We start from the raw sequence: 13152 nt of genomic DNA on the forward strand, positions 1-13152 counted from the left end.
ATGTTTGCATCTGTTTGACTTTTGCCAGATTTTTTAGTTTCAGCTGCTTTTAGTTTGATTTCATGGGTCCAAATGTGAATCAAGCTGTGTCACCCCAGAGGCAGAATGGCAGCAGTATTACAAAATAACTGTCACAATAAGAATAAGTACAAGTATATGTCATAACAGTGTGCTGTCTGCTGGGTTGCCACCAGGTCCGAGGGCTGCGTTAACATGCAATGATGTGACCTGAGCGAGTAGACCTCCAGAATCAGGAGCTGCTCATGCTAATCACCTGTAACACTTAGCAGCTGTTAAAGAGATCCTGAAACAATCTGAGCACTTCAAATGACAGGGAAGGAGAGGGGAGGCGGCACACAGACTGCTACTGGTACTTAGTGATCAGCAGGTCAAACTAAATGTGTCCAAATTACCACACCGTTTTAATTTGAGGGCCCGGCTTCATAGTCAGGTTTAATTTGCTTCAGTCAACACCTGGGAGTTTGTAGGATTAAAGAAAATTCAGGCCTCTTGAGGGTTTTTGTATTGGAGCTAATGTTAACAGAGAAGGCACAATGTAACATAAAGATAGTATTTTGGGACAAATTATTTATTTCAACATTTTAATCTCTGAATCTTTAAATATTACGACACCTGTGCATACCTACATTTATAATAAAGAAATGTTCGCTGAAATTCTCATCCCACGAACACACACAAAGTCTATTCAAAAGCCCCGTCTCGAGGAAAATGTAGATTTACAAGCAGGATGGAGCAGTAGGAACGCTACTGCCCTCATGTGGTGAACTAAATGACTGCTGTCTGTTAAATCTGTGTTTCTCAAGAAAAACACAAGACACAAACTAAGCTTAAGTCATCATCTATCATTTACTTTTTCAATTTTATACACTTGAGGTCAGTTTTGCACTGTATAATAAGCTTAATTTCAAAACCTGCAAAAACTTATTTTAATCCTCAAAAAACCTAAAACTACCTATTAAATAAAAACAACCATATAGAAGACATACATAAAAGTTTGTTAGCTTCTGAAAAATCTTAAACAATGTCTTTGTGAGACAGGAGAGCTGAACTCTGTACGGCATGTTTGGCTAAAGCTCACTTCACACCACTAGGTTACAGTTTTGTGATTATTCTCGATTGCCTTTGGCGTATAGAGCACAGGAAACAAAGCTGCATATTTCTCTTTTATTTGAGGTGACTGTAATGAGCTCCAGTATATTGTAATGAGGCAGGTATACTAAAAGAAGTCAGCTGGTCGTAGTTCGGTTCACCTTGAGCTTAACAAGTATCCATTCATTCCCAAAGTGTTAAAGCGTGTTTCTTAATAAGCTTGTTAGGAAAATTGTGATCACATGTTCTGTTGTGTAGACTCTTTGAGAGGCGTCAGTCAGTTTTAAAGGGTGTAATAAATGGTAGGATGTAAACAAATATATAAATACAACCCCTGAGAAATTAAATTTGATGAATGTACAGTACATACAGTCTACTATGTTATTACATACAGAAGTGAACAAAAGTTTAAATACTAGTACACTTGTAAAGGCCATGTATATCATGGCAAACTTTACTTTCCAATTACTCCTTTAACCACTAATGACTGACTTCTGAGCCAATTTAAATAAGCCCATTTGATACACTCAGACTAAGCCACAACTACTACAATGGGAAAGCCTAAGGAGATCAGTACAGATCTTAAAAAACAAATCACTTAATGAACAAGTCAGGAAATGTATCTAGAGCATTTCAGAGCAGCTACAGATCCCAAAATCAGCTGTGAAAACAATTGTTTATAAGTATAAAGTGCATGGCACAGTTGGGTCACCTGCTGCTGAGAGATAATTGGTCAGGATGGTCAAGAGTCAATCAGGAATCAGCAAAAAGCAGATCTGCAATGAATTAGAAGCTGTTAGAACACAGGTGTCTGTGTCTACAGTCAAGTGTGTTTTACATCACCACGAACTGAGGCTGCTGTGCAAAAAGGAAGCCCTTACAGCACTTTAAAGCTCGACTGAAGTTTCTTGGTGATCAGAGGGACAAAGAAAAAGGCCTTTTGCAGGAAAGTTCTGTGGTCAGATGAAACAAAAGAAATCAGCAGGTTGGCCACAATGACCAGAAATATGTGTGGGGAAGAGAAGGAAAGGCCCTTTAATCCCAAAGAACACCAAACATGGTGGTGATAGTATTCTGCTCTGGGGCTGTTTTTGGTGCCAGTGGAACTTGTGCATAATACAAAGTAAATGGAATAATTAACCAGGATCATCTCCACATTCTTCAGGAAAATCTAAAGTCATCAGCCAGAAGGTTGGTTCTTAGATGCAGTTGGGTGTTCCAACAAGACAATGATCCACACTTTCATCAAAAGTGGTATTAAAAATGTCTAAACCTGACTATCCATCCATCCATTATTTATACAACGCTTAATCCTCACTAGGGTCGTGGGGGGCTGGAGTCTATCCCAGCTGACTTAGGGCAAAGGCAGGGGACACCCTGGACAGGTCACCAGTCTATCACAAGACTACACTTAGAGACAGACAACCAAGCACACTCACATTCACACCTACGGACAATTTAGAATCACCAATTAACCTCAATATGTTTTTGGACTATGGGAGGAAGCTGGAGAACCCGGAGAGAACCCACGCTACACAGAGAGAACATGCACGAAATCAGACTACAAGTAAGATTTTCAATTGGTCTTCCCAAAGTCTTCTGGTCTTCCTTAAACCCATCAAGAACCTGGCAACTGTGATACAAAAACAAGTCTGTCTGAAAGCCAACAAATTTTGTTGAACTGCACAAATTTTGTCAGAAGAAGTGGTCAAAGGTCCAACCCAAAACTTGCAGGAAGCTTGTGGACGGCAACCAAAAGCATCTAGTAAAGGCAAAAATGGCCAAAGGAAATTTAACCAAATATTAGCTGTATGTATTTTTTGACCGAACAGATCCGACAATATTTCCAGAAGACCTATATTTGTTAAAGAACCAACATGAACAGTTGTTTGTTTGTGACAAAGAGGCATACATTTCTATCATTCCATCCTAAAAAATTACAAGTTATATACTAAAGACTATATACAAAAAAGATAGATTTATCTCTGGTCTGTATGTTTAAAGGATGGGATTCCCCTTTCTTGAATTGAAATAACTGGCAGCTTCAGTTTTCAAATCCTTCATTCAGAATTTAAAAGCACTGTCTGCCCAGGTCTGATTTTGTCAAAGTTGCTGTCTGAAGGTCTAGAGAAAGTGTCTAAGTTTTGCTTTTAGATTAATCTAATGAGAGTAAGACCATTCCACAAAAAATACTCACTATAAACTTGTGGTTCAACATGCAATTCGCCAACAATGCTGGAGATTAAACAACGAAAAAACCTGTTGCAGACCTCTGTGATCTCTTGATTTGTTTCTGTCATAAACCTAATCTAAAACGATGCTGCGCAGCTGAATTTCTAGCATGGTCTGTGTCGTTTTTAGTTTAAACTAAATCCTACTTGACAGCTTTGTGCAACTGTTCTTTGAAACTTTACTATGTTAGATCTAAACCAGGTTTAATGTGTGCCTTTGACAGACCATCAAGGCAGAATCAATGATGGAAAGAACAACTGCAAAGAGATGAGTGGAAAGCTTAAACAGAAAAGTGCGAGGTAGGTGTGAAAATCTCTCCCTGTTAGCAGCCAAGACAAATGATGGAGGGCAACCAGGAAAGACTGAATGCATAACACCTGCTGCACTGGACTGGAGAGCCTTCGTCCAGTCTAGGCTACTGCTACATTCCTGTCAATTTGTCCAACCAAAACCAATCAAGTCACAAGTAAAAGCTGGGGAATCTTTACAAAATCAAAGCAGCACACAGGACTATACCAATTAGAGAATACAAGTCCTCCACAACATCTTAAACACTATCTTTAGCCTGATGATTGTGGCCTACTAGGAAAAAATGGAAGCTCCTTTTTTACTTGGAATTTACAGGACAGAGAAAGTAACATACTGTACTTCATCACAGAAGCTGTTTGCTTGGACAGACAATGAAAAGATTAAGCACACAGAAATAAAATACCTCGTCCCGAAAACTAAACGGTCATTACTGATTAAGTTATTGTTTTTGTGAATAATGAATGCCGGTAGCTCCAGTAACCACTTTACTCATCGGGTACATACAAAAACACATCACACATAATTTATCATTTCAAACAAAATTCTGACCACTTAGTTAACTTTTGTACATTCAGCATTGTTTCACGTTGCACTAATCTTTTCCTTGTTTTACCTGTGATGGAGTATCCGGTTTTCTGTGGCTGTCCTCACCTTGCTGGCTTCCGGCAAAACGTGGCGTCAAGCCAGCAGCAGGTTTTTATGCAGAGCCGACAATCAGACCATACCAAGTGTCTGCCACTTTAAGGGGTGGGCCAGGTTTGTTAGATTTAAATATTACTTTATCATTTGATTTCTTCTGGGTAATTAGATATATTGTAGATTTGTCTTTTCATTCTGATTTTGATTAGGTAGACCAGTTGTACTGCTTTGCGTTTTTTGTTGTTAGTTTAGTTGTAGGTGTTTTATGCTTCCCCTATTGTGTGTAACAGGTCTGATCAGCCAGTATATATATACCCCCTTTTGTTCAACGTTTTTCAGGTCAGTTCTGTGTTAGCTTGATGAGTCAGTGCTGGTGATGTAGTATTGTGGGGTTTTTTTTTGTAACTTTCTTTTGTCATTTCTTTGGGTGAAATAAAAACCCTATTTTGACAGTCCAAAAATCTAACATATTTAATTTACAGTATATGAAATTACAAGCTAAGGAGTTCATATTCATGAATCTGACATGGGTTAAAGAGTTGAATTTTACTTAGTAGATGACTTAACTATTATATCACAATTATTGATGTTAAGCCATTGATCAGTTGTTTTAGCGCTGAAGAATGTCATGACCCTACATCTCCTTTTAACTGTTACCTCAGTAAATACTGCCCTAATGAGTTTATGGTCCCAGTCAGACCATTCAAGACTTTGTGAATACAGCATGATGTCTATGTTGTAAATTACAGTCCCATGTAAAGTAAAATAAACGAGAAAGCAGGGCTACCTTTTGATTAATAGGTCACTGCTGTATCACCGTGCATAGTGTCCATAAGTTTTCCAGTCAGATCCACCATTTGCTTCTTGTGTCTGGTTTTAAAAGAACAAACTGGTGATAGCCATATTCCAAACTCAAGGCTTGGCAATAGCGGTCCATAAACCAGTATGTGATGTCACAACTGCTAAAGCCATCTTTTATATGCAATCTAAGCTCGTAACAAGCATAGGAGAGTCGGAGTCACTTTTATCCTATTCAGGACTTTTGGGGTCTTTTGGACCCCATGCCATTTGGTTTAGGTGACAGGTATTGTTTTTTTATTTTTGAAGATTTTTTTTAAATATAAAAAGAGGGACATTTGTCATGCATTTGGAACCAAGAATATGTCAACTTATCAGGAAATTTATTTAACATTGTATAAAAGTCTATAATGAATACCAACAAATATTTTGCACATATTCTTTGTTGGGGTCCAATGGACCCTGAAAGACCTTCGAAGTATGGCAACATGAAAATCCTGAATAGGGTTAATCAAACAGCAATAACACTGCATTAGCCTACTGTTGACAACTAACCAAATAGCAAGCCACTGAGCAGCTAGTCCTGTTAGGACCTCAGCTCTCTGCTCATTACATTTCAAACCCAGAATAATAACAACAACAACACTTAGCACGCTACTGGGGTAACAATGGCGTAAACACTGGACTTACCATAACCATGAGGCTACAAACATGACTCTGAATCAATGTTTACATTGTTCTGTGGCTAGTGAATGTGAATATTAGCCTTTCGTTGGTCAACATTGTGGACACAAGAAGACCAAATGGATGTCTTTGGTAGGGTAGCTGGACCCAACTGCAGGGTTAGGATGAGTAGCTCCTACATCTGGAGGGAGCTGGGACTACAGTCACTGCTCTTTCATGTTGAAAGCAGCCAGCTGAGATAGTTCAGGCACCTGCCTCCTGGGTGCCTACCTTAAGAGGTTTTCTGGACCTTCTTAACTGGTATAACTCGACCCAGAACTCAATGATAGAATTACATTTCTCATCTGGCCTGGGAATGCTTTGTGATCTCCAAGAAGAAGCTGAAAAATATTGCTGGGAAGCAGGACATCTTGAATACCCTGCTTAGCCTGCTGCCATTGTGACCCAACCTCAAATAAGCAGAAAAAATGGATGGATGGAGCATGTCCATATGGCGTTTTGTTTTATGCTAGAGGAGCGAAATAAGGAGTCACCACTATGGCTGAGCATTTCCATCTTAAAACTGCATTGTACAGATGACAGACACAGAGACTCAAATTCGGAGACTCACATTTGGAGGATTCATGGGTAACTTCAACTTGCCAGGCGGTTACACTTACATTATTGTTCTTCAAAATCTGCTTCTGGTTCCAACATATATGGCTTAACCACTCCAGTATTACAACTTGTCATTGCGAAGAAGGGATTAGTTGAAGTGTTTGAGCAGAGTCGTAGGTGAGCTGGTGAGCTCGAGCTGCATAGATCATACATCTGTGCATCCTCGAAGAGGCAACAACTAAGACTTGTATCTACAGCCTTAGCAGGAAAGGATTATTTTCATGAAAAAACATTCTAAATATGTCATTTTGAAACACAGAGATGGGTTTTTAGGGGTTAAATCGATGACAAGAGAGGGATTTTAATGAGCAGGCTGCAACTGCTATAATACTTTATGTTCTGCCACAAGTAAACACATCAAAATAAAAATTGATAAATTAAAAAATTCCAGGCAATTTCTGAGCTCAGAGCATTACAGCAACGGCTGGCACCTGACAAGAGACCTTCTTCCCAGCAGCAGCAATTTTGATATGAAATAGCTTGTAGGTAAACACAGATGTTACTAATCACGATAATGAAGGCTCTGTCCCTGAATACAACAGAACCCTCATTAATGTCATTACTAACACCTGTGCTTACCAACTATTTCATGTCAAAATGGCTGCTTTGAAAAAGATTTATCACAATCACCTGCTGACAAAACAAGTCAAACCCTGGCTTATGCTGTGCCAATAAGATTAGGTAAGAATGATGCAGTTGTCTCTTAATAACAGGTGCAATAAAAGTGATCTGTGAATGAAATAAAATGAAACAGAAAACCAGTCTAATTAGGCAAAATAGGTGAAAACAGCTTTAAAATCCTTTTTATTTGCATGTTTTGCTTTTATCTGTGCGTATTTTCATTACTTCCATTTCCATCCACTTCTGTCCTCTCCAGGCTACACTGATGTTCAAACAAATCTCACAAAGTGTTTTTTATTTATTTATTTATTTTCGCTCTTAGTGCTGTTTTACTGCTCCAACCATTGTGCTGCATTTAATGTCCCTCATTTGCATCACTTTTGTTAGATTTTCTTTGATTTCTTCCCTCTGCCATTTGCTGAAACTGCTGCAATTGATCAGTTTCCACAGGCATTTTAAAGTCATGCCTTTCCTTTTCGCATTATATGCTGTTCACATTTATCATCTTATAATCTCATTTAGCAGGGAAAAAAAATCAATGCACCAAGGCATTCGAGGTGAGATTGATTTCATTACAACAATGACACCAAGGGCCATATGTGGACGCTAATGGCATTTTATTACGCTTTGGCTCATCAGCAAATTAAACCACCCATCCTTTGTGTTTCAATACCTCAAATGTCAAGAAGGTGTGACAAAGAACAATGATTTCATAGAGAAATAGACCCATGCAGGAGATGTATAACTGTCATTTATGACAAATAGGCTATTTTTGTTTGAAAATTTAATTAGAAAATGTATTTTACCACAGAGCCTGAAAAAACGCAGAAAAATGACAATGGATTTTTTTTTCCTTTTGTGTCAAACAGTGTCATTAATGAATAAAAATGACATTGATCTTGGTTGTGCAAGGTGGATAAACAAAATCAATCTTGCACAACCTTGTTTCCATCATGCAAGGATGCATTATCATTAATCATGAGGATTACTATAAATGGGGTTAATTGTTTTTTATAAAAATGATGTCAAATTGTGCATTAAGTTTAAGGAACACACAAGAACAATCATTTAAAATGCCATTTATGTGACTGACTTTTCAAGAATCTAATACAAATGCATACACATACATTTCACCACCTAAAACCACATATAACCACTAATGCAATAAACGTCACCATACAAACAGAAAAAAGAATTAGAGTTGTTGGCGTTCAAGCTCGGGAGGGGTCACGGAGAGCCACAAGCTCACAGGCTCACAAACGAGTTCATACACATTCATAACAAGCATCCAGTATGTACACACACACGCACGCACCCACACACACACGCGCACACACACACACACACACACAGCTTATATAATACAGCATTGAAGAAGTGTGGCTGTAAAAAAGGCATGTGGAGGAAGGGAGTTTGTTACAGTATACAGTATGAAAGGGTAGAGGGTAACGACCAGAGTGTACATGAAACACAATTTTTACAGTTAAGCCAACTTTACTTAATATAAATATTCTTCATCCAAAAGTCAGTGCAGTGCCTTCTGCTCAGGCTTCACCTGGTCCTCATCCCCGGTCCACGATACACCCAGTCTGTGCTAGACCTGGTCCACAAATTACTGTTTCCACTTTACACACAAATCTTTTTACATCAGTTTTGTCTTTGATCTCCCACTCTCTCAATGGTTTGTGTGTGTGTCTATGTGTTTTTTTTTTTTTTGCCACCCAGTACCTCAAAAGTCCAGCTGAGAAGTACAAGAGTTTGGTTTTTCTTTTTACCAGTTAGCCAATAGAAAAAGAGATCCACAAATTTACAAATGTCCGCTTTGTTCTTTTCTCCTGAATTCCCTTTTTTTTTTTTTAACTTAAAAAAAAAAAAGAAGTTCACAGATGGAGCAGCTCTACTGGATTCCCCTGAAGAGACACATTGCAAAGACCATGGCAAAAAGCTGAGGAAGGAAAAAAGAAATTATTAGTACACTCAAAGACATCGATTGTTCATAATCATTGCATTCATGTTTTTTTTTTTTGTTCCAGTTTTTTCATTTGGCTTTTTCCTAACAGATGGTAACTGTTGTCTTGTGGCATCTGTTCGTATTACTTTATTATAAGTTCTTATTGTAGAGCGATTTGCAACTTTGGTCTTCGTTGCTTTGACATAAAATGCAACAAATAAGCACACTGGCAACATTTGCAACATTAAATTCAGCCATTATCTATATACCGCTTAATCCTCATTAGGATCGCGGGGGGTTGGAGCCTAGTATTGTGCTACTTTATTGGAATTACTTCAGGAATACATATAAGTAACACCTACTGAAGCACATTGCAGTATCTCTGATGTAATCATGTGCAATAAAAACCACATGACTGCATAACTATGACACTTTATGTACATACGTTTTTAAAATCCATCTTTGCACAGTCTAACATTTGCACACTGGGTACCTATTTATTTATCTTATTTTCATTTTATATTGTATATTTTGTTTTATATTTTATGCGTGCCTTCAGTGTCGGGTGTCTTGTGGGGTTGTCTGTGTTTTTTCTAATATAGCTGCTGTACCAAAGCAATTTCCTGTAAAAGGATCAATAAAATAACTATTCTATCATACTGTAAGTTAGTACATTTATATTCTCTTCATTGTAATAGAATCTTGGTTTATGCACCATAATAAATAATAATAATAATAATAATTGTAATGCTATCATTGGTTAATGTTTTGTAGGTCATGGTGTTATGAGTAGCAGAATTTTATGGAGTCAAACACAGACAGTGTCAGTCGGTAGACAAGTTGATACTGAGATGTGATTTAACAGTTTTGGATACATTAGTGTATTTTGGAGGTCAGATTCTTCTGAGATGCATGTTGGAAAAGAGATCTGTATATAAGTGAAAAAGAGACATGCCTGTAACCAGTAAAAAAACAACAACAAACAAACAAAAAAAAACCCCTGACAAGGCAGCCCAGTTACATGTCTGTTCCTGTGACACCACGTTTCACCACAAGATGGAGATCTTGCCATACAAAGAGCTTTCCAATAACACCAACATATTCAGGAAAATAGCCTTAGGTTAATGCAGAATTGCACATTTCTGAAATGAATATTCAGGTCATTTGAGAAGAAAAGAAAAAGCTGCATATTTTAAACACCCTCATACCTCAATGGTTAGCACCACAATGGCCAAGGCTCCAGCCACGTAGATGTACAGTTCAAAGTAGTCAACTACTGCAGAGTAACAGCCCTGTGGACACACAAAGAAACGACGCTTAGCAGAGAATCAATAGGCTATAAACTTGCAGAATTACAGAGACAATTAAAGTAACATCACAGCTTCAATTGAGTGAGGCTTTGAACAAAGGCCTGGCTGAATGAGTGGGAAGCAGGGCCTCCAGCCTCACTGCTTTTTAATGAGAGTTCTTTGTGTGAATGAACAGAGAGAGCCGCACTCTGCGGATATCTCTCATTGTTCTAATGATTGAAAAACAACAGGTGGACAGTACAGTAAAAACCTCTTCCTATCAGCTTTCACTGTAATTACACTCAAGGCTTGAAGCAGGGATGTGGGTGTGCATGCATTTAACTGCGAAGCACATCTAATTTTCACATATTTATATACTTGCTGTCCTCTATTTTTGCACACATGTAACCCTCACAAAAATTCTGATTCACCCACGTCTACATGCATAAACACACACACATGCATGCACTGGTGTCTGCATGTGTTGCTACATAGTAAGATGGCCTCCCATGACACCCAAAACACAGAAAAAGCACTAATCAGCCATGGAGGAGTCAGCTAGTCCCTGGATGTCACCCCTCAACCGTCTTCTGCTCTAATTAAGGCTGGAGGTGGTTTGGAAGGAGGGGGAGAGAGAGATAGAGAGAGAGAGAGAGAGAGAGAGGTTGACACAGTGAATGTCAGAAGTTACCTTGTTATTGCGAAACATCATACTGCCTGATAAGCACTGCTCCTGGCTGATGTAGACCAGCTCCCCGGTCTGACTGGCACGCTGGCAGCAGGCTTCTGGCACCATATGATTTGGGTTGATCATCCTGAACAGGCTGTCCTTAAAATCCTCTGGGCTGTTCACCCCACAGCAGTCAAACTGAAGGGAGGAGAGCAGAGAATAGGAGAAGAAGCCCTTATTGCAGAGTGCCTATTTGTGCACTGGCCTGTGGTCCACTGTGTGCGTGCACCAATCCAGCATGAATATTGACCTAAATGTCTAGGATTTATCTATAAAATATAGTCCCCTGACGCCTGGTTGTAAATTTTCCTGTTTCCACAGACTGTTGGTGGAGGCGATGAGTTGGTAAAAGCTGCACTATGAAAGCTCTTTGCCATGTGGCCTTACTGTAGTCATGATGGCATTCCATGTGGAGGTGAAGACGTCACTGTTGTTGTAGCCCTGATAATGTCTCTTCAGCTCCTTGGTGAAGTACTCTCTGGTCAGCTAAAGCAACAGCCAGCGAGAACACGGGTTAGTGTGATAGAGATAATATCTATTACTTCAGATAGCATCAGTGGAGCCTCGGGCTGGGTGTCATTTTAACAAGGAACTGCACCAATTTTACACATCAAAGACTGTTTACAGGTCTTGGATAGCACTGCTGCATAATATGTGAAAAATGTATAAAGGCTTTTGTAGCTCCAGAGGGAGCAGCTGGAAGTCTGAGGAACTGCCTCAAGTGGTGTAACTTGAGGCAAGATGGGTTGGGACGAAAAAAGATGTTTGAAAATGAAAAAAAAAAAACAACCCAAAAATCTGGAGGTGCAGAATTCGAAAGAAGTGAGCTCACCAGTAGCCCGCTACACATCTCTGCCTGGGGCTAGTGACTCAAGGCTACATTAGCTGCTAAATCTCCAAGCAAACAGTTGGTGGTCGGGATGCATTGTGGGTAATGTAGGTGGCAGGTTTTTGAAGGAAGAAGAATGCAGGGGAAAAAGATATTTCTGGTTGTTGCACTGAATTCTTAATTTGGAGATGTCCATCATGAGTGTTGCATTGTTTCAGGACTGCAGTGCTGCATTAAGTTCCAACAATCATTCAAGAACTGTAAAATTCTGTGGAGTAAAACAGCAGAATTAGCATTTAAAAAGAACCCGTCAGGTCAAAAAATGAGCAAAGCAGAATATAAATCTGAACCTTGAGTTTTGACACCCAGCCCCAGCGGACACTTGCAATCAATGGTGGAGTGAATACTGAGGCAACTTACATGCTCCCGGAATATGAAGGCCAGGATGGCAGCAGCCAGCTCCGCTAAGAAGATGAGGAGGATGAGCATGAAGAACTGTAATGAGACAAAAAAAAGGCAGCAGAGTGAGTGAGAGAGAGGTTGGCAAGGTGGATGAGTGTCAGAAAAAGTGCATGTCAGTCTCTAAAAATCACATTCTGGCTGTGCCCGCTTCACTCAGCATTAACAATTCATGAGGCTCGAGGCACAAAGGCGAATAGAGGGGGCATTTTGCTCTTTTGGCTTTCTGTTTCAAGCACGGCAGTCCAAAAACTGACAGACGGAATAATCACCACACACGCACACAAACAAGATCAGTAACAGAACAGCATTTCAAATTTGTCGGTCGACTCACAAAGAGGAGCAGACACTTGTTCTCGCGGATCGCTCCGCAGCAGCCCAGGAAGCCCAGAAGAAAGAGCATGCCTCCCATGCCCAGAATGATGTAGACACCGGTGAATAGCAGGGGGTTGGCTGCAACAATTTCCCTGAATCCCGTGGGGTCCACCAGCACCCACACTCCCACTCCCAGGAGGAAAGAGCCCCCTAGCTGAGAGAAAACAGAGAAGAAGAGACTGGTTAGACTAAACATAAATCATCTACTTTTTAAAACAGTAATAGCAACTCAGGATATATCTTGATACCCCGAGTAATGCAGAAAACATTCAACAAGAGGCCATATGGTGGAAATGTTCTTTTATTCCACATGTATGTAATGCAAATGGTTGGAAAGGTTGGCCTGAGAGTTGAGGGTGAGATAAAAGGCTGATATTTAGAGAGCCACAGTGCCTTTGAGGGAGTGTGGGTGTAGATATCTACCCTGCTTCAGCTAACCCCCCAACCTGCTAAAGAAATGCACAGCAGC

General features: G+C 39.6%; 1 protein-coding gene across 1 annotated transcript in view; it reads right to left on the reverse strand.

Moving 5' to 3' along the window:
- Positions 1 to 8113: 8113 nt before the first annotated feature.
- Positions 8114 to 13152, reverse strand: part of tspan18b (tetraspanin 18b) — a 33470-nt gene continuing 28431 nt past the window's right edge. Inside the window, exons 4-9 of the mRNA XM_008278921.1 lie at positions 12643 to 12837; positions 12270 to 12344; positions 11408 to 11506; positions 10982 to 11158; positions 10210 to 10293; positions 8114 to 8995 (exon numbers count right to left, since the gene is read on the reverse strand). Coding sequence (XP_008277143.1) covers positions 8948 to 8995; positions 10210 to 10293; positions 10982 to 11158; positions 11408 to 11506; positions 12270 to 12344; positions 12643 to 12837 — 678 coding nt within the window. The 3' untranslated portion in view covers positions 8114 to 8947. The remainder of the gene's footprint in view (positions 8996 to 10209; positions 10294 to 10981; positions 11159 to 11407; positions 11507 to 12269; positions 12345 to 12642; positions 12838 to 13152) is intronic.

This window comes from Stegastes partitus, unplaced genomic scaffold (assembly GCF_000690725.1).
Source record: "Stegastes partitus isolate 25-593 unplaced genomic scaffold, Stegastes_partitus-1.0.2 Scaffold138, whole genome shotgun sequence".
NCBI classification, from domain to species: domain Eukaryota; kingdom Metazoa; phylum Chordata; class Actinopteri; family Pomacentridae; genus Stegastes; species Stegastes partitus.